The sequence below is a fragment of the Phacochoerus africanus genome, chromosome 15 (genome assembly GCF_016906955.1).
Source record: "Phacochoerus africanus isolate WHEZ1 chromosome 15, ROS_Pafr_v1, whole genome shotgun sequence".
Lineage (NCBI taxonomy): Eukaryota > Metazoa > Chordata > Mammalia > Artiodactyla > Suidae > Phacochoerus > Phacochoerus africanus.
The window spans coordinates 129,045,347-129,067,228 of record NC_062558.1 but is presented as its reverse complement, the minus strand read 5'-3'; the positions used below and the strand labels follow the sequence as shown (position 1 = coordinate 129,067,228).

At 42.1% G+C, this 21,882-nt stretch overlaps 1 protein-coding gene across 2 annotated transcripts in view; it reads left to right on the top strand.

Annotated features, from left to right (window-relative positions):
• The first annotated feature begins 1,239 nt into the window (after positions 1-1,239).
• The window catches only part of CACUL1 (CDK2 associated cullin domain 1), a 65,137-nt gene continuing 44,494 nt past the window's right edge, over positions 1,240-21,882 (top strand). The window contains exons 1-3 of one of the 2 annotated variants that reach the window (XM_047759878.1): positions 1,240-1,884; positions 19,402-19,528; positions 20,379-20,481. In XM_047759878.1, the coding sequence (XP_047615834.1) occupies positions 1,518-1,884; positions 19,402-19,528; positions 20,379-20,481 (597 nt within the window). In that variant the 5' untranslated portion in view covers positions 1,240-1,517. The remainder of the gene's footprint in view (positions 1,885-19,401; positions 19,529-20,378; positions 20,482-21,882) is intronic. The other variant, XM_047759876.1, reaches the window with a different exon arrangement.

Genomic DNA, 21,882 nt, shown 5'->3' with positions numbered 1-21,882 from the left:
GGTTACATTTTTGTCTCCTTAGCATTTCATTCAATAGTTTTTTACTTGAAAAAAAATTTTTTTTCTTTTCATATTCACCAAATGTCCCAAGGCCAGAGAATTAGTATAGTTCCAAGCCCGGATAATTAAAAAAAGTGTGCTGATTCCAAAATTTTGTCATTAAATAATATGAGGGCGTATTGTCTGAAGTTAAATCATAAGCGATTGCTATAAATGTTTCATTAAGTATTTTGCAGAATATATGGGGAAAATATGTGTAGAGAAGCTGAATCAAATGGGGACACTGAAGTCTATCACAGACAATTTCTCAGTGGCTGAAGTAATTCTTCACAGTAATTACATATCTGTGGAAATAAAAGACATGCTTAAATGTAATAAAGGGTTTTTCTAGGAAACCTTATCACCAGCAATGAGAATGATTTCCACAATAAACAATTACAACCTATATTGTCATATAATATACAGCTATTGCTATAATTTGAGAATTCAGAGAAATCAAAGAAATTACAATAGTTACATAGTCTTTATCTGTCCTTCAAGACTCTCATAACCTCAAATTCATAGTGAGATTTGTGACCAGCATACGGAGAGTGGTTTTGGTAAATTTTTTGGCCTCAGGTACGCAGAGTTAAGGAACTTAAAAAAATCCACTAATAGCCCAAACGCATTAATTTTTTTTAGCCACCCTGCTGTTTCGGTTGTCACTCTTATTTTGAGGGTTTGGATCACTTGGGCTGAGGCCTGGGAGCAAAGGCCGCCCAGGCCAGACCCATCCGTTTTATAGCGCGAGACCCCGAGCCTCTAATGGCCTGCGAGCTCCGTAGTCAAGCAAAGGCCGGGCTGCGAGGCCCTTCGCGGTGCGAAGGCCCGGCATTTCGGGAGAGCCAAAGAAAAACACCACCAAGACGCTGAGCCTGGGTTACACGAACCAGCGGGGAGTTTCTGGGCGCATCTTCAGTAGCCAGTTGTACCCCCCGTCGTCCAGGTAACCAAACTGAGAACGCGCGTGCGCAGCCAAACTCCTCTATCACGTGAGGGTAGGCCGGGGGCGGGGGCGGGGGCAGCGAATCCTCCTCCTGACTGGTCTCCCAGTCACTCTCTGCGCGTGGCCAGCAGAGGCTCTACTGCTTGGAGGTGGCGCACACCGCCCGCCCCTTTTTGCTTAGCTTTCTCGCGGTTGGTTCCTCGCGCCACGTGCCTTCCTGGGCCGCTCCCCCAGCTGCCCTTTCCAACTGCCTGTTGGAAGCTGCTGTAAAATGTCGTGAGGGGCGCTGCCGCTTTACGGCTGCCTCTCCCCAGACTGAGCCCGGGAGCGACCGACCACCGCGGTCAGCGCTGTCTGTAAGAGTCGGCCCGGTGGAGACGGAGAGCCCCGGTGCGCTGCTGCCCTCCCTGCCGTGCACGTTCCGGCCCTCGGCGATGTGAGCTCGAGGAGGCTGCGGTGCCCCCCCCCCCCGGCCGGGGTTGAGACAGGCGGCAGGTGCCTGTGAGGCAGGCGGGTGCTGGGGGCCTGCAGGATGGAGGAAAGCATGGAAGAGGAGGAGGGGGGCAGCTACGAGGCGATGATGGACGACCAGAACCACAACAACTGGGAGGCCGCCGTGGACGGCTTCCGGCAGCCCCCGCCACCCCCGCCGCCCCCCTCTTCGATCCCAGCTCCTGCCCGAGAGCCTCCGGGGGGTCAGCTGCTGACGATGCCTGCGGTCTCCGTGGACAGGAAAGGCCCCAAGGAGGGGCTCCCGATGGGGCCTCCGCCACCGCCGGAGGCCAATGGGGTGATCATGATGTTGAAGAGCTGCGACGCGGCCGCCGCCGTGGCTAAGGCGGCCCCCGCCCCCACCCCCAGCTCCACCATCAACATCAACACCTCCACCTCCAAGTTCTGTGAGTCCAGCCTTTCGCCAGCAGCCTTAGCTTTTCTCCTCCCTGCTCGGACGTCGAACCCACCCCCTCGGCCAGCCCCGCTTCCTTTGTTTCAGGCCTGGGTCTCTCCTCTCCTCCCCGACTCCCTCCCCCATTCGCTTGGTGTCTGCGGCCAGCTCTGAAGCGGCCCTGGCTTCTTGTATTACCTGGCTTAGAGGAGCAGTCTGTGCACACTGCCCCAAGTTCTCCTACAAACGCGATCGTATCACAACTGGCTATCTCTCAACGTTAGGAAGCTCTTTTCTTCTCCATTCTCCCTTAAGTTTCACTTTCAAACAAGAAAGGAAAATAAGGCTGCCTTAATTTCGTTAGGGAGAGGCCTTCATTCGTCTTTTGCAGCCAGAGGAAAAAGAAACCTGGCGACTTGTGTTCCTGTGCTTTTAGCCAGTCTGCGTTAAACAAGTCAGAAATTAGAAAGTTGACCTGTTCTACACTTCGTTCTTCCTCCAGTGTACGCCTTCTGCATCCTGCTAGGGAAATGTAGGAGTTGCTTCTTGAGTAACACCAGTGCAGCGGGAGCTGCGACATCAGTTTTGAAGTTAATAATGTATAAAATTACTTTTTCAAAGCCTACACTGGTAAGAATAAGCCATTCGGTGTGTGACCAAGTCCAAGGTTATGTAGAATGTTGAACTTTATGTTAGTGATCTGCCTTAACTCTCAGTTGCAGGCAGAAGATTTAGGACCAAACTCTGTTTTGTAACTGAAACTGTCTTCAGCCAGGATGTATGCTTCCACAGCTAGGAAAAAGAGTGCTTTTGCTTTTTAAGTGGGGTTTTTTGGAGGGTAGTGGTTGTGAAAATAGACCGTCACAGCCAGATTTTTCTCTCCTATTAATAATGCAAGTTTTGAATGACATCTGGTAAAGCAACTGGAGATTTCATTTCTAGTTACTAATTTTATCAAGCTGAACCACTAATTGTCCAATTAGCTGTGCAGAGAAAATAGCTGCCTTACACATTTTTTTTTTTTGAACAAGCACTTAATTTTATTTGCCTTTGAGATACTGCTTTAGACAAAAACACTCATGTAGGTATGATTGGTAAGATTTGTAATGATTGTATCATAGTTTGTCTGTTGAAGGCTCAGTGGTGAAACCAGACCAGGGATAGAGTGGCAGGACAGCTTATCTAAATGCTGGAGGAAGCTTGCTTTAGTGCTTCAACAAAGTTCTTTTGAATAGTTCTAGAAAACATCATAAAGCTAAGAGCAGAAATTAGTAAAATTAGGAACAAAGATTTGCCAAACCAAAATATTGGGGTTTTTTTGAAGATTAATAAGCTAAACAGACCTCTGATTTAAAAAAAAAGATGCATATGAAATAAGTGATAAATGGGAAATTACTACAAACATGATACGTTTAAAAAAGGATTTTAGGAGTTGCTATAGGTTTATAAATTTGAAAGCCTTAGGGGAAATGTATAAATTCTTAGAAAACTACAAACCAAGAAAGTTGGTATCAGAAGAAATAGATAGCTTCAGCTGACTAATAAATATTTAATAAACTGAAATGGTAAAACCTCCTCTCTCAAAAACTCTGGATAGAGGTAATCTTACAAGTGAATTGCACTGAACTTTTAAACAACAATTCCTTTTTACAAGTTGTTCTGGGAAATAGAAAAGAGAGAGAGGCGCCAAGCTCATTTTATGAAGTTAGTGAAATCTTGAATCCCAAACTAGGTCAGGTCCATAGGAAGAAATTATACATCTGTTCAGTTATTAGCATAAATAGGAAAATCCTACACAAAATACTAGCTCATCAAATCCCACAGTGTGTTAAAAGAATCATGATCTGTAGGGTTTGTTTTACAAATCCTAAGTAAATATGGTTCAACATTTATTTATCTGTTAATGTAATTTACCTCCTTAATAGATTAAAGGAGAAAAATCATTATTTTGAAACCATAAAATAATTTGATAGAAGCTAGCACCCATGTATGATAAAAACTCTCCACAAGCTTAGAATACAAGATAACTGGAAAATGGTCGTTACCGAAAATCTCCAGCAAATAATAAGTACCTAATAGAGAAGCTTGAGGTACATTTACTTTAAGATCAGTAGCAAGATAAGGATGCCCTCCACCTCTGTTACTGTTTAACATGGTAAGAAAGTCCTAACACTATAGAAGTGAAAAATAAAGGACAGGAAGGGAAGTAATAAAACTGATGATTTTCAGATAATAGCACTTACCTAGGTGAACCATTAGAAACAGGAGAAACTGTTAGAACTAGTAAGAGTTTGGCAGAGTTGGATTTAAGATCAATTTGAATTAGTAGCATTTACTACACTAGCAATAATCAACTAGTAAAGGTAATCAAAAGTAAGTACTGTGTACGATAATAGCAACATTATAGTCTCTAGGAATTAACTTGCAAGTACTTCAGATCTTTAAGGAGAAAACTTCAATAACGATCTAGAAAGGGATGTGAAAAAGTGGGAAAACTTTCCATGCCCCTGGGATAAGATTGTTTATTGTCATAAGAATGTTAGTTTTCTCCATTTTAATCTACACATTTGATTAAACTGCCATCAAAATTCCATGTGGTTTGTCTGACAAGCAGTAATCTAGATCTAAAATTTATATGGCAGGTGGGATAAGGTCTGAATAGCTAGCTAAATCAGTCCTGAAGATTTGCTTTGGGGGGGGCTTGCCTTATCAGGAGTTAAGATACTATTTCAAGACTATAGTAATACTAGTATAAGTGCAAGAACATAAAAATAGACTAAGGGAACAAATTGGCCTGTATATGTTCAGGACTTAAGATTCTGGGTGCATCATAAATCACCAGAGAGGAGTTCCTGTCATGTCTGAGTGGTTAATGAACCCGACTAGTATCCATGAGGATTCGGGTTTGATCCCTGGCCTTGCTCAGTGGGTTAAGGATCTGGCATTGCTGTGAGCTGTGGTGTAGGTCATGGAGGTGGCTTGGATCCTGTGTTGCTGTGGCTGTGGCTGTGGTGTAGGCTAGTGGCTGTGGTGTAGGCCAGTGGCTACAGCTCCGGTTTGACCCCTAGCCTGGGAACCTCCATATGCCACAGGTGTAGCCCTAAAAGACACCCCCCCCCCAAAGGAGTCATATTGCTAGGAAGAATGGCTCAGTGTATGGAGAAGAAAACAAATGTAACACCACAGATAGGATGAAATGTGGATCATTAAAGGTCTAAATGTGAAAGGACAAGGTTTTTTTTTTTTTTTTTTTTTGTCATTTTGCCTTTACCTGGGCCGCTCCCGCGGCATATGGAGGTTCCCAGGCTAGGGGTCTAACCGGAGCTGTAGCCACCGGCCTACACCACAGCCACAGCAACACAGGATCCAAGCTGAGTCTGCCACCCACACCACAGCTCATGGCAATGCCGGATCCTTAACCCACTGATCAAGGCCAGGGATCGAACCCGAAACCTCATGGTTCCTAGTCGGATTCGTTAACCCCTGCGCCACGACGGAACTCCAGGACAAGTTTTGAAATTAATGGAAGGCTGTGTTGAAGAAGCCCTTTCTCCGGGGGCAGGGAAGGACTTCTTAAAGCTCCTAAAGCTTATAAAGGTGAAAAAGTAACGACTTTGTTTATGTAAAAAGCAAAGATTTTCATTCAGCCCAAAGACAGGTGAAAGAATTAGAGAAGATATTTGCAGTGCTTAAAATTGCTAAGTGATTTGGCTTTGAATTTATTCAGATTTTGTCTGCAAAAATACTTTACGTTCATTTTCTAAGGATATTTTTGCTGGATGAAGAGTTCTAGATTGACAGTCTTGTTTTTTCTTGTTTTTTTTTTTTTTCCCCCCCAGCACTTTATTTATTTATTTATTTTGTCTTTTTGCCTTTTCTAGGGCCGCTCTCAAGGCATATGGAGGTTCCCAGGCTAGGGGTCAAATCAGAGCTGTAGCTGCTGGCCTATGCCAGAGCCACAGCAACTTGGGATCTGAGCCACGTCTGCAACCCACACCACAGCTCACGGCAATGCCGGATCCTTAACCTACTGAGCAAGGCCAGGGATCGAACCCGCAACCTCATGGTTCCTAGTCAGATTCGTTAACCACTGAGCCATGATGGGAACTCCTTTCATCACTTTAAAGATGTCTTTGCATTGTCTTCTGGTGTACATTAATTCTCTTTATTTATTATAATAAATGCCTGAATAGTCTTATTTTTGTGTGTCTTGATGTAATGTGTCCTTTTTTGTGGCTGCTTTTTACTTTATCTTTCACTAAATCAAATTTAATTTGATTGTGATGTTTTTCGGGAGGGTAGGGTTTTCTTTGTGTTTATTCTTTTTAGTGTTCTTTGGGTTTCTTGGATTTTTGGGTTCTAGAATTTGTTAAATTTGGACCATTATCATTTATTATATATACTTTCAGAATTACTGTCCCATGCCCTTCAGTTACACATATGTTAGGGCCACTCGTTATTGTATACTAAGTCATGAGGCTCTGTTCATTATCTTTTTCAGTTTTTTGGCAACCCTCCCCCCTCCCCCCTGCCCCCAGCTTTAGTTCAGATAGTTTCTTTTGCTGCATTGTCTTTGTTGTGTAATCTGTCTTAGTCAGCAAGAGTTCTGTTTCTAACATAGGCTGTCATTGAGTTCAGGTTGTGATTAACTGAGATAATTAATTGTTGGCTTCTTGAGATAGTACAATGAATAAAGAATCTTCAGTAAGTGTATTCCTTTTGATAGCTTAAGTCTTATGTAAAGTTATGTGTCAGTCTTTGGACTTCTTAGTCTTCCAAAAGTGCACATAAGCACAACTCAGAGACATTATGGATTCAGCTCTAGACTACTGCAATAAAGTGACTATTGCAGTAAAGTGAATCACACAAATTTTTTGTTTCCTAGTGCATGTAAAAGTTATGTTTAGGGAGTTTCTGTCATGGCTCAGTGGATTATGAACCCGACGAGTATCCATGAGGATGCAGGTTCGAGCCTTGGCCTTGCTTAGTGGCGTGAGCTGTGGTGTAGGTCTCAGACGCAGTTTGGATCTGGCGTTGCTGTGGCTGTGGTGTAGGCTGGCAGCTAGCTTCAGCTCTGATTCATCCCCTAGCCTGGGAACTTCCATATGCTGCAAGTGCAGCCCTGAAAAACAAAACAAAACAAAAAAAAAGAAAACAGTTATGTTTATACTGTAGTGTAGTCTGATAAATGTGTAGTAGCATTATGCCTGAAAAAAACAAACAATGAACATACCTTAGTTAAAAAATACTTTATTGCCAAAAACTGCTAAATATCTGAGCCTTTAGCAGGCCATAATCTTTTTGTTGGTGGAGGGTTTGAAATATTTTGAGAAGTACTGAAATGTGAGAGGTGGGAAGTGAGCAAATGCTGTTGGAAAAATGGTGCCGATAGACTTGTTTGACTCAGAGTTGCAGTAAAACTTCAGTTTGTAAAAAGCCCAATATCTGCACAAATAAAGAGCAGTAAAATGAGGTGGGAAGTCATCCCTTTGGAATATAAGCTGGCTCCTGTCTGTTTAGATTTGATGCTTATTCCTTGGGGAAATTTGATTTAGTTGGGGGTTTAGAGGCGGTGAAAGCTGCATGTCTTCCCTTGCAAGGTTCCAGGTAATTTTATGGCACGGGCTTCAGTCAAGTAAAGATTAGTAGCTTCATCTTGGGGAGGAAGGGTAAAGGTTAAAGATTAGCTTCGTATTGGGAAGGCTCAGTGAGTTTTGTGAGGTCACGGTTCTCAGATTGATCAAATTCTATCAAACTGACCCCATTTCAGGTCTCAGGGTCTTACTGTTTTACAATCAGTGCCCTGTAACTTAAGAGGTCTGTCTAGGCTTTGAATTATTTATATACTAATTCTGTAAAATACAGGGAGCAGTCTGTTTCTGATTTTTACCTCTAAGGATTAGGAGGTTCTTTTATGCAGTCATGGATGCTCCTTGGTTCTGTTTACTGAGCTAATTCTTTTTTTTTTTTTTTTGTCTTTTGTCTTTTTAGGGCTACACCTGCAGCATATGGAGGTTCCCAGGCTAGGGGTCAAATCGGAGCTACAGCTGCTGGCCTACACCACAGCCACAGCAACTCAGGATCCAAGCCACATCTGCAACCTACATTCACAGCAATGCTGGATCCTTAACCCACTGAGCAAGGCCGGGGATTGAACCTGCATCCTCATGGTTCTTGGTCAGATTTGTTTCCTCTGCGCCACGATGGGAACTCCATGAGCTAGTTATTTTCTTAAAGTTTTCCACCTGTCATTAGAATCAGCCCACTCCACAATCCTTGTCTTTCTCGTTTCCATCATAATGGCCATAGCAGTGTGCTATGTTGTTTTCTTCAAGAGGAACTTTATTTCCAGTATCTATAGGAGATAACTTAAGTAATTCTTTGTTGCTACATGCCATGTACTATTCATATTATGTTATCTGATGGTGGCAATGTCATCACTGGCTTTAAATCAGCTAGATTGGAAAACCGTAGCCAGCTTCCTACCTTTTAAGAGTCTGTGTCCTGGGGGTCCCCGTTGTGGCTCAGCAGTTTAAGGACCCGGCATTATCTCTGAGGATGTGAGTTTGATACCTGGCCTTGCTCAGTGGGTTAAGGATCCAGCATTGCTGCAAGCTGTGGCATAGGTCACAGGTGCAGCTCAGATCTGGTGTGGCTGTGGCGTAGGCCTCAGCTGCAGCTCTGATTCTGCCCTTGGCCTGGGAACTTCCATATGCCATGGGTGTAGCTATAAAAAGAAAGAAAGAAAAAAAATAGTCTGTGTCCTGTAACTGCTCCAGTACCAAATACTTGATCGTTACAGTTCAGTGCAAGGAAACACTCTAGGTCTCTAAAGCAACAGGAGATGATAGCAGAAATTGAATCCTTTAGAAATTGTTGGAAAGATTAAAAGCATAGAAGTCAGTGAGTTTGCTCCATTCAAACTGATTCCAGAAGGCAGGCTGTTGCTGCTGCTGCTACCATCACAACTGCCTCCCTCATCTTTGAAGTTGGTGACTAGACACTGGCACTTGGAGTTGGTGCTCACAAACTCTGACATGTCTAACCTTACTTTCCAGAACCATCAGCAGCAGTGGTCTGTCCTTTGCCTGACTTTGATGTGCCAAGTCTCATTCACATGTATCTCATTGATAGAATGTAATTTGGGAGGTGCGTTAGTCAGCTCTGTGATAATAACCACCAAATTTCAGGAGCTTATGGAACACCAAAGGCTTTTTTCTTGCTCGTATTACGTTAGTGCTGGCAGTTGGCTGTGGCTCTTCACATGTCATCTCACTTGGAAGAGCAGTGTCTTTCTGGGTCCTGTCACTCTTGGAAGAGGCAAGGAGGAGAGAGTGGACAGCAACACGCAAATGACTTTGAAAGCTTCTGCGCAGATGTAGCATATGTCACATCTGTTTACACTGCAGATATGTTAGACTAGAACAATGCCCTGTGGGGATGCGGGCAGGTGAGACTGGAGTATGAGGATAAAAAGCAGTGGATGGATGGGAGGAAGGAGGGGTGGGAGGGATCCTGCCTTGACTGATGTTGCAGTGCCACAGTCTCTGGAGAATTATGAACCTTGTGCACCCAAAGCTTCTCCACATGAACATAAACTTTAGAGTATATTTTTAATTGAACTCAGCAAGATTATTCTGTTTCTAAGTTAATGATTCAAAAGTATGTTAAAATCAACTTTTGGGAGTTCCCGTTGTGGCTCAGTGGTAACAAACCTGACTAGTATTCGTCCTGGAAGACAGGCTAGGCTTCCTGTGGCTGTCTCCCTGGCCTGGGTGTGGGGATGCTGGCCTGCTGGTGGGTGGGTAAGCCTCCAGTGCTAATTAATGAGGGGGAGGATCCCAAAATGGCACTTGCCAGCTGCCTTATCTCAGTAGAACAAGCTCCCCCAAACGGCTACTGTCAGCATCTCTATCCTCAGGGGGAGTTGCCGTTTCTTGCTGCCTCTCCAGGAGATTCTCCAAGATCAGCAAGTGGGTCTCACCCAGGCCCCTTTCGGTCTGCTTCAGTGCTGAGATTTGGCATCTGTGAGATTGGGCGAGTGCCCTTTAAAAGCAGAGTCTCTGTTTCCTGTAGCCCTCCAGCGGCTCTGCTGAACTTAAGCCCCACTGGTTTTCAAAGCCAGATGTTCTAGGGGCTCATCTTCCTGGTGCAGGAGCCCTGGGCTGGGGAGCGTGATGTGGGGCTCAGAACCTTGTGGAGAAACCTCTGTGATTTCAATATTCTTCCCATTTGTGGGTTGCTGACCAGGGGGTGTGGGTCCTGACTATACCACTTCTCCACCCCTGCTGCTCATCTCGTTGTGGTTCCTCCTTTGTGTATGTAGTTGTGGGATATCTTTTCTGCTACTTTTTAGGCTGTTCTTATAGATAGGTGTAATTTTAGTGTGTCCATGGGAGGAAGAGTGAGTTCAGGGTTTTCCCGCTGCACCATCTTGGCCACCTCACTTCATGTCTTCCTTTTTTTGGGTGTATTCCCGTGTGTGTGTGTGTGTGTGTGTGTGTGTGTGTAAAACATACCTTCTAGCAGCCTCTTGAGAAAATGTGCGTGGATAATAGTTTCAGGTCTTGCATCTGTAAAAATGCTGTGTTTACACTTGATTGACAGTTTGGGTAGAGAATTCTTACCTAAATAATTTTCAAAGTGTTGCTTCATTGACTTTAAGCTTGCAGTGTTATAATGAAGAATTCAGGTACCGTTTTAATTCTTGTTATTTTACATTTGGCCTTTTTTTCCATTGAGAAAGTTATTGGTATGTTTTCTTAGATTAATGAATCAATGTTTTTCTTCCTTAATATTTTTCGTATTTTCCCTTTTCTCTGGAATTATTGATAGTCAAATATTGAACTTCTTGTTTTGATCTTCTGAGTCCATTAACTATCTTTTTCTGTATTCTGTGTCTCCTAGTGTTCTAGGAAAGTTTCTTGATTTCTTTTTTTCTGTAGGTTTTTTGTGTTTTTTGTTTGCTTGTTTGTTTGTTTTAGGGCCCCACCGGTGGCTTATGGAAGTTCCCAGGCTAGGGGTTGAATTGGAGCTTAGCTGCCAGCCTACATCACAGCTCACAGCAATGCCGGATCCTTAACCCACCGAGCAAGGCCAGGGATCGAACCTGCGTCCTCATGGATGCTAGTCAGATTTGTTGCTGCTGAGCCACAACGGGAACTCCTCTTTAGGATTTTTAGTAAAGGCTATATTTTTCATCTTAAGAGCGCTTGGATTGCTTCTTTTTCATAACTTTAATTTTTATCTTCATCAGGCATTGTAATTATAGGATTTTTTTTGTCTTTTGTCTTTGTTGTTGTTGTTGTTGTTGTTGCTATTTCTTGGGCGGCTCCCGCGGCATATGGAGGTTCCCAGGCTAGGGGTCTAATCGGAGCTGTAGCCACCGGCCTACGCCAGAGCCACAGCAACGCGGGATCCGAGCCGCTTCTGCAACCTACACCACAGCTCATGGCAACGCCGGATCGTCAACCCACTGAGCAAGGGCAGGGACCGAACCCGCAACCTCATGGTTCCTAGTCGGATTCGTTAACCACTGCGCCATGACGGGAACTCCAAGGATTTTTAAAAAGTTTTCTTTTATTAATTATCTTTGCCTTTATCTTAGCAATTTTTGTTTTGATCTCTCCTGTCTGAGACTTTGCAAATCTTGGTGATCTTTAGCTGTCTATTCATATTTGAAAGTGAAAAAGACTAATTGGTAGTTCTGTGTTTACAAGGGATCTTGCCAAGTTTAAGTGTTGGGCTTCACTTTGGGCTAATTGGATGCAGAGCTGCTGTTTTCTGGGGGACCTGCCAAATAATGGTATGTGAAGTCTTTTCTGTGGGACTGTTCAGTTTCTCTAAGGAAGGATGTTCTTCCATTCTGGGAGAATCTTAGAGGTGGGTAGGTGGGGCAGGAAGTAACGACGTTTCTCCAGGCCGATGGCATTCCAGAATTAAAGGAGCAAGGTTAGATGTTTGAGCATTTCTTGTTTTGACTTTTGACTTTTTCTTAAATCTGCCAGCCCTGCTTCACACCTTCCCACCTACCCTGTATCTCTGTCTTAGAGTCCAAACCTTTATCTTGCAGTTTCAGTGCCAATGACCCTTCTCTTCTCTGTCTCTCTCTCTCTTTTTTTTTTTTTTTTGCTGTTTAGTCTGTGGACTTGCAATCAATCTTCACCCTTTCTACACCATCTACCAACTCTCTGCTACTAACCCTCTCTTGCAGTATCCTGTCCTCAGCTGCTGAATTTCTCAGGGTCCTGCAGGGCAAGAGAGCTCACCTGTTGGTGTTTCCACCTCAGAACACACCGCACTGTGCTTTGCAGTTAATGTTCCTGGTCTTCGTGCTAGGGAGGGTTTGACTTGTTTTACATCTTCCAGCAAATAACAGAATTTAAAAACTATAGCAGACCTGCAGTTAGTTTGCATGGTTTGGGCCTATGTAATCTTAATTGAACAGATACTTTCTATGTGAATATTGTGAGATTTTGGATTAGTTGGAGTTGGAGCCATTAATGGATGTTTTGATAGCACTTGACCTTTTCATATATGTACTTCCCTAACATGTTCCTTTGGGGAACTGTGTTGCAGGCTCGAGTGTGATATTGTAATTGTAGAATAAGGTTGTGCAGTAACTATTCGAAAGTAATGTAGATTTCAGTCTTGTCTGTAGACCACTGCAGTTACTTTCCTTTTTTTCAAGGTAGTGATGAAATTTCTATTTTATTATATTTCCTCTCATTGAGAAAGGATTTTTAAGCAGTAAAATAAAGAATATGTTTTCTATGCAAGTTATACACTGTTTGGGGGAAAGAAAGCGTCATTTGAAGCAAGGCAAACAAAGCAGGTTATACAGTTTCATATAGTTCAGTCAAGCCTTATCTAGACCAAAATATTATCTAGTCATTTGTTTATATGAGTGTAACTTAATGTTTATGTGGATGTAACAACATTACAAAGAATTACTTTTGTTTTGTGTTTTTGGCTGCGCATGCAGAAGTTCCCAGACCAGGGACTGAACCCAAGCCACGGCACTGACAATACTGAATCCTTAACCCCTGGACCACCAGGGAACTCCCAGCATGACTTCTTAATGATCATAGTAGACATTTTATATTGTCCATGGTGTTTAAATTGAATTGCACAAACCACAAATCCTAAAACTTAGAAACTTCCCAGACATGTGCAGTTTAGAACCTAAAACTTAGAAACTTCCCAGACATGTGCAGTTTAGAACCTAAAACTTAGAAACTCCCTGTAGAGCCTGCAGCTTTTAAAAGGTGTTAGCTTACTTGGAAAACATTTGCCTCATTAAGCCTTACCATTAGCTGTCGTCTTTTACTGGTGAATCAAAACATACCTGAATAGGTGGTATAGGTTTTGTTTTTTACCTCCTAATGTAGAAAAGAATATTTGAGGATTTGATAATTTCCTTTGCCACGTTTTCCCGTCTGGGGCAGTTCTTAAGTGAACAGCTCAGTAGTATTATTTCCTTTGCCAGGATCAAGTTATTTTCCTTTTGAGAGAAATAAATAATGGGATTTTTTTTTAAATAAAGAGTCAAACTCCTATTTATTAGGCGACATTACCTTATTCTGATTCTCCTCTTCCACTCTGACTAATCTCTTTCTTTATTCCCAAAGGCTTCTCCCCATTCTGCAGGCTTTATTCTGGCCGTCTGCTTCTCTCTGTCCATTACTTGAAAGATTTCAGACATCCTCTCGTGCTGGAGGGAGAAGAATATTCTACCAGGTGGTAATATTTTGGATCACACAGATTTACTAGATTGTCACTGATAGATGGACACACTGTGGCAACAAGAAGTCATAATTTTTCTCTTAGATCATCACATACACTGGCCCAAGTTAAAAAGAAAGCCCAGAGCTTTTTTCTCTGAGTCCATCTGTCAGATTATCTAATTGTAATTGTAATTATAATTAATCTAAAAAGTCATTATGTTTGAGACATAATGTAGCCTGTTACATTTGGCTTAATCACTTATTTTGTAATTGCCAATACTGTATTCTTCTTAAGGAGCCAGTTCTTAATGAAAGTGGCTTTTTTGGTCGGGAGAAGGGACGTGAAATAGTAGAACTTTAATGCTCTTTGGACATGAAAACAATTCCTAGCTGCCCTTTAAAAATTTTTCTTTGCTACATTGACATCTTTATTTGATGCTTGAGTTGAGCTTGTTCTGAACAAACAACCATGTGCTAACAGTTGAGAAGAGGAGCACCTGTGACACCTGGCTCTCCTGTGCTGAAAGGCAGCATGAGGCGGTGGTTCTCCAGCTAGCAGCAGGAATCACCTAGAGGGCGCAGGTGGATTTCTGTGTCACCCTTCCCCGCTTTTCTGATTCCATAGGTCTGGATTCGGTCTGACAGTTTGCATTTACAAGTTAACAAGTTTCCAGGGGGTGCTGTTGCTCTTTTGGGTAGCACATTTTGAGAGCCACTGATGGAAAGTAATGATCAGTCCTTGCAGTAGACCAAGTATGAATTAATAACACCTGCTATAATTTCTGACTATCCTCCCCTTACAAACAAATAACAAGAAGAAAATTCAAAAGGTATATCCAGTAGGATTTGCCTGGTTTGCTTACCATGTGTGAAATCAAATATACTTCAGTTTTCTATTCCAGAACACTAATAAGTTGTGTGCTTTAGGTTGTTTTTCTATTAAGCATTTATTTTGACTTTGATTAAATTAATTTACTTCACATACATTATTGAATACCTGCTTCGTGCTAGTTTGCAGTTGGGGCTCTAGCACTGAATCCTTTCTCTAAGGGGCTTATGTCTAGTTTGAGGGAGATTGATAATAAACACAGAATATGTCAAGTGTTGATAAGTTCCTTGGATAACAAAGTATGAGGGTTGAACATATTTCTTCCTGCCTGATTTGAATTACATATCTTTACTAGTTTCTCATTTATTAGCAACCTGATACTATTTCCTGAACCTTAGATTCCAACTATTCTGTATGTTTCAGATTTTATTTCACTTTACCTTAGTAAAGATCAGTCGAACTACTTTCTCAATAGCACTGAGGCTGTACGGGCTTCTAAGTATTCATCTTCGAAGTATGAGTTTCTAGGTTTAAGCCTTGTGGCATGGTGTTTTGAGGCCAACATGTGGGTTTTTAAGTTTTATTTATTCAGTGGTTTCATTTTTGTTTAGGCTCCATGCTTTGTATTTCTCTTGGTTAGTCTGGACTTTTTTGTGGGCAAAATTGAAAGCATTTGATTACGTTTCTCTAAAAGAAAATCTAGTGTTAAAATTCAAGACTATACACACACAACACACACACATGCACACGCGCGCGCGCACACACACATGCGCGCTCATTCTGAGGCTGTATGTGTCAAATGTTAAATAAACCAAACAGCTACAAATTTTGTTTTAAATACAGATTAGGTTGAGATTAGCAAAGAATGAAATATAAAGTCTTCTAGTTTTGTCATTTTGGGTGTTGACTGCAGATTGGTATGAAAAGCCTTCATGACCTTTGATTAGAGTGTATGTATGCCAACTAGTGCTCATTCTTCCAACTCCCTGTAGCTCTGCAGCTCTGGTTTTCCTTTCTGCTTTCCTTTGCTTTGCTACTGTGGTGAAGATAGGTGGTTTCCTGAGAAGAAAGTTACGTTAGCTAACTGTTCAAGCTGCTGCACCAGACTATTCTAGACTGGGTGGCTCATTTATTTCTCACAGTTTTGGAGGCGGGGAAGTCCGAGGTCAAGGTGCTGGCAGATTTGGAGTCTGGGGAGAGAGCCTGCTTCCTGGCCCATAGAAGGCCATCTTCTCTCTGGCCGTCTTCGCACATGGCAGAGGAGGTGAGGGAGCTCTCTGGAGACACGATCTGTTCATGAGGGCTCCTGGCCCATGACCTAATCCCTCCCAAAGGCTCCGCCTCCTGATGCCATCTCCTTGGGGGTTAGGATTTCAACACAAGTCTTGGGGGGACATAAACATTCACTCCGTAATAGCTAGCATGTAAATGAACTGGTTTCCTCTTGGTTGGTTTTTCAAGCAAAATACCTGGGGAAATAGATATAGTTTCTTTTTAGATGTGGAAATAGGATTTAAGATTTTCTTTCTTTTTTTTTTGCTTTTTAGGGCTGTACCCGCGGCATATGGAGGTTCCTAGGCTGGGGGTCGAATCAGCTGTAGCTGCTGGCCTGCACCACAGCCACAGCAACGCAGGATCCAAGCCACATCTGTGACCTACACCGCAGCTCACGGCAATGCAGATCCTTAACTCACTCAGCAAGGCCAGGGATTGAACCTGCCTCCTCACATTCCTAGTCGGATTCATTTCCGATGTGCCACGGTAGGAACTCCCTGGATTTAAGATTTTCTGCTGTGACTCTTGCTGTTTTCATTTTGGTTTGACAGTCTCATTTCAAAAATACTTAAAAGCAGGGCTTTTTTTTTTTTTTTTTTTTTTTAATGTCACATGAAAGATACCTGAGAGGCATCAGAAATCACTGCTTCTGTAGTGGAACTTCATTCTGTTCTTACAGCTACAGGACTTCCCATCACAGGGTCTTTTCTTGTTGTGATTAGCCGAAGTGTGAGACCTTCAGCCAGTCCAGCTGCAGCACAGGGTGTACGTCGTTGAACCAAAGAGTCCAGGAGCTTGTGGATTGGCATGTTCATTCTTGGCTTTCAAACTTGAAGTTTTCTTTCTGAATAACTTCTTTAATTCCCAGCTTTTGGTGTAGAGCAGGTGAATGATGTGGTTTAGGTGATAAACACTGATGGGAGATTCAATAACCTAGAATCATATAGTGAGAAAGCTATTTTCAATTTTTTTTTCTTAATTCTTCTAAAAGCAGAAAGGTGGCATTTTGGAGCTAGTGTGCAACATGTCTCAACATGTGCTGATTTCCTTTTTTCACAGAGAAAGCGAGCTTCACTCAGAACCTTTGGAGGCAGTAGGACCTTGCTAGAATTTAATAACACTGTGTTTATTTCTGTATTGCAAATGACACTGCTTTTTAGTTTTTGATCAATTCTTTTTTTTTTTTTAAGAGCAAGTAGTTTTAAGCACAAGGGGGTGATTCTAGGTAGCACCTGCAGGAGGGTGGAGAGGTGAAATTGGGATGGTAAGGAAGCCAGTGAAGAAGTCACCACTGCAACTGGAGTGTAATCCCTGTGGGGACTTTGGGAGTCAGTGCAGCACCCTCAAGAGTAAAGGGAGATGCCGGGGTATTTACACCCCATTCTCATTGGTCATTACTTGATGGTGGCTCCTGGGGATGTTAATTCTCCAGAATTTTCAATCTTCTCCTCCTTCAGGCAGAGCAGCCAGAGACAACACTGTGGCAAATAATGGTAGGTGTTGACAACGGCCTCTGTGGACAGAGCAAATGGGTGGCGGTACCAACAGTTGCAGCTACACTCCCAAGCATGCTAAGCATCCTCTACATCCTCCTTATGTTAATCAACAGCAACTCCATTCTTTGGTGCTCAGGCTAGACCTTGAGAGTCATCTTTGACTCTTCTCCCACACCTCACATCCAGACTGTCAGCAAACCATGTTGGCTCTACCTTCATATGTATTCAGAATCTGACCTTTCCTCTTGCCCTCACAGCCAACACCTAGTCCAACCCTCCCATCATCTCACAGCCTTCTAACTTGGTTTATTCTTAATACAGTGGCTGGAATGATCCCTAGAAAACTAAGTCAGATTACATCACTTGTCTGCCCCAAACTCTCCACCTGTCCTCATCTCATTCAGAGTGAAAGGCAAAGTCTTTATGATACCCAAGAGGCCCTCCAGGATCTGGCCCCCTTCTACTGTTTGTGTGTGTGTCTGTGTGCACACATGTACAGTTCTTTCTGTTTTTAGCCTTATATGTGGTCAAAACAGTCCTTCCCTCCCCCCCCCCTTTTTTAAAGTGCAGGTTATGTGATTTGTTTGTAAATTAGGTTCATTTGTCACAGTTTGCATTCCATCTTTACCACTATATCCTGGTTGATTTTTTTTCCCATACAGTGAAGATACTCTTTCTAGTCAATAGTTCTGTTGGTTTTGACACATGCATGGAGTGGGGTATCTGCTAGCACGGTTCCGTACACAACAGTTGGTTGTCCTGAACGTTCCCTCCTGCTGCCCTGTGTGGCTAGCCCTTTCCACCTTCCAGTCCTTGGCAACTGCGGATCTGCTTTACTCCCTGTGGTCTTGCCTTTATTATAAATACGTGACAGTCTTATGATATGTAAACTTTTGGTCTGATTCTTTGACTTAGCAGAATACATTAAGATTATTCCATGTTGTGTAAATCAATAGTTCACTCTTCAAGAGTCCTTTAAATATATTTAAGCAAAAAAAAGGTGAATCGATTTAAAGACAGTATTAAACAAGCACAGTAGAGGTGGCACAGATATGAGAAGCATCTTGAACCTGAATGACTCAAATTTGGAAATGAATGATGGGATAGATGTTAGTTTAAGGCTTTTTTGCTTTACCTGGTACCTCTGCCAGTGCTTATCTGTGTGCTCTAACGGCCGAGGGGAAGTCAACCTTCTGCTTCCCAGTTTCTGGCCAAATAACCAGTAAAATGACTGATCCTAGTAGTTGTTAAATCCTGTTGTGAATCATGAGACACCGGGTATCTTAGGTGCTTTTTTTGGTAGCTCTTTTTAACATTAACATGTCATTGCTGTGAAGCACCCATCACCCCTGGATTTCACAGTTGTTCGGACAAGCTGTTATAAATGCTTTATTAAACATATAGTGAAGGAATGAGAGCTAACCGTTAGGAATGAGGTGAGCCTTCAGTGTAAGGCTCCAGTTCATTGGTTTTTTTTCTGTTGAGCTTTCTAAAGCGTAGGATAGTGAGAGCCTGAATCAGAGCTGTGCTCATGCTGGGAGGTACAGGTGGTGCCATAAACTCTGCTGGTTTCTAGCGCCTTCTTTTGTTACTGGAGCATTAGGATTTTAATTTCCATAGTCCTTTCCTTAGGTAGATTTCCCCAGGGGTTTCTGTAAAGATTGGTTGGGAATCTGGGATTGGTTGGTCCAGAATTTCATTGTGGTTCATGAATAGATCATCTTGTCACATCACTGACAGTATACACCGAGGGTCAGTGCTTAAGGATGCTCCACTGAGAACAGAAGCCACGGGAAAGGGAACCAGTGATAATCTCTTGCTTTGTTTTTATTTTTAAAGATGGACAGAGGCCTAGTAATTCCTTTTTAAGTCATAATTACTGGCTGCTTAAAAATCCCTGATCAGGCTGTTTTTTTAAAAACCGAAACTAGGATAATAATTGAGTTGTGTTTAGATGATAGAGTGTTAGTGTGAAGTCAAGAGTAAATGGAAGGAGGACTTCCCGTGTGGCTCACAACCTAACTCCTCGGCGTTGCTTCTGCAGTGGCTGTGGCTCGACCCCTGGCCTGGGAACTTCCATATGCCACAGGTGCGGCCCCTTGTTTAAAAAAAAGAGTAAAGGAAAGGAATTTGCATGATTGCTGTGGTTTGTGTGTATTTTCCATGTGGCACATAGTAATATTAATTTTACTTTTTATTTTTAGTAATGAATGTTATAACTATTGAAGATTATAAGAGCACATACTGGCCAAAATTGGATGGTGCCATAGATCAGCTTTTAACTCAGAGTCCTGGTGACTATATCCCCATATCCTATGAACAGATATACAGGTAAGTCAAGATTTAATTTGCTTGGGTTTGAGGTTCATGGCAACTTCAATTATGACAGTAATATATGCGTTTAATATAAAATACATATGTGAGGCTCTGTAAGTTATTTACATGTTATACACTTGTGGAGTGGGGGTTTGATGTTGCTTCAAAGTTGGTTTTCAGATCAAGATAGTGTTAATTCCACCAGAGCCTGCCACCCCTGCCATACACAGTGCAGAAATGATGGAGGTCAGTGAAAAAGCCAAAAAATACGTAGTTTTAGTCTCACAGGGAGACACTGACTTAAACTGGTGGTGTTTGTGACACACAGTTCTGTCTTTGGTTATTTTGTTTCCCAGCTCCTGGTAAATGGAAGCAGCAAGTTAGTGAGGAACTGGGGTGGGATGTGAGATCAGTCCAGTCACAAAAGGAGGAAGTGACAACCGCGTTGTTCTGCACCCAGTGATGCTCAAAAAGGTTACATTGCAAACGTTTCTGTGAGTTAGAAACCTTGTGCTGATTCTCCTTCTCTCTTTTTATTTTTACATCCGTTAAAGTGAGAGAGAAACTGGTTTATAGTTATCAGAGTCAGACTCTCAGATTATCACCTACTCTTGGATTATCTGGTACTGATAAAATATGTAATGGAGTACTCAAAAAGATTATTTGTAGCTGGTGATAAGGTCTCTTCCAGCTGAATACTGATTGGGGCCGGATGTTTTTTTATTTTAGAGTTTTGATTGGTCACTTTTTTAGGCCTGAATTATTTGACCAGGGGCAGTTTATGGAGAATATGCTTTAACCTTACCTTGAATTAAGTCCTCCATCGTTAACTTGGTTTTTCTCTCCCCCCCCCATCTCCCTACAGTTGTGTGTATAAATGTGTATGCCAGCAGCACTCGGAACAGATGTATAGTGATCTGATTAAAAAGATAACTAATCACTTAGAAAGAGTCTCAAAGGAGCTGCAGGTAAAGAACTGATTGTATTGATTTTTGCTTCTTTAGGACTTTCTGGCTGGTTGGATTTCGCTTGTATAGTGTACCTTTGGAGGCTTGTTAATTTGATCATGATATAAACTTATAAATATTTTATAGACGAGTATTGATCACATCATATTTAGAATAGATTATTTGAAAGTTTTACATAAATTGGACATCTTTAGATTGATATATTTCTGACTTTAATTCCATTTATTATCTGTCAGTGTTTATTTAAAACCTTATTTGTTTTAATTTTAGCATTTGGTGACTTTTATAGTATAAATATGTGTATGTTTTAATTTTTTTCATGGAATTTTAAAAATTATTAGTTTTGAAGTGTTATTTGCCTACCAGTTTCTCATATTAGTGAATATAAACAACTGACATCAGCATTTTGTTGAGAAATCCTCAGCAGATGCAGTTTGGGGCAAGTTGTGGAAAATATTTTAAGGAGGTACCTGGCCTCTTGATCCCACTCCACCCCTCCTCACCTCAGGAAAGTTTCCGGTGCTTAAAGGTCAGGCACTGCCTTTGTGCTGGGGCCACATCACATTTTGGTTGTGGATTAACTGTGTGGCGGAGTCACTCAGATGCAGATCAGCAGGCTCCACATCACAGCTAGGAGGAGCTCCAGCAATTCTGCAATATCCATTTTCGAGCCAGTGCTGGCTCGCTCGATGGACATTGTTCCTCGCTTACCTTGTGGTCTGAGATAGCTTAGTTCTGTCTACCCCCAAATAGTTGGCACACTAAGTATCTTAAAATTTTTTTTATTTTTTAATTATAGCAGAGCTGAGTTTATCATTGCCAAATATATCTTTTCCTGTAAGTTGTTTAGTATAAATTGTTTTCACCTTTTTGCCATTAAATACAAAATCTTTATTCATTTAACAAACATATTATTAGTGCTAGGCATTGTATACAGATTATAGATGAAACTAAGATTTGTGTATTATAGCTTTGAATGATTTACTTAATTCTTGACTACCCTCTCCCTGAATCCTCACGTCAATTTGCTGCCAAATCCCATTTACTTTCTGTTTCTCTCTTGGCTCTGGTCCACTTGCCACCACCCCAGTCCAGGCCACATCATCGCAGATGTTTTACTAAAATGCTCATCTTAGTTGGTGCTCTGCTTCTAGTCTTAACACATCTGACTTATTCTTGCGTTTCAGTCGGAATGACTGTTGCTGAAGTACGGCTCTGATAATCATATTCCTATTAGCATAAAGTCTAAACTTCTTAATGTGGTTTAGGAAGCCTTGCGTTGTCGGACTCTGGCTTCTTTCTGCAGCCTAGTGTCTTACCCTTCTGCTCCTGCAAAGTGCTGAACTTATTTCAGTTCCTTGAACTTTATATGTACTATCTCGTATTTTGGCTTTTGCCATG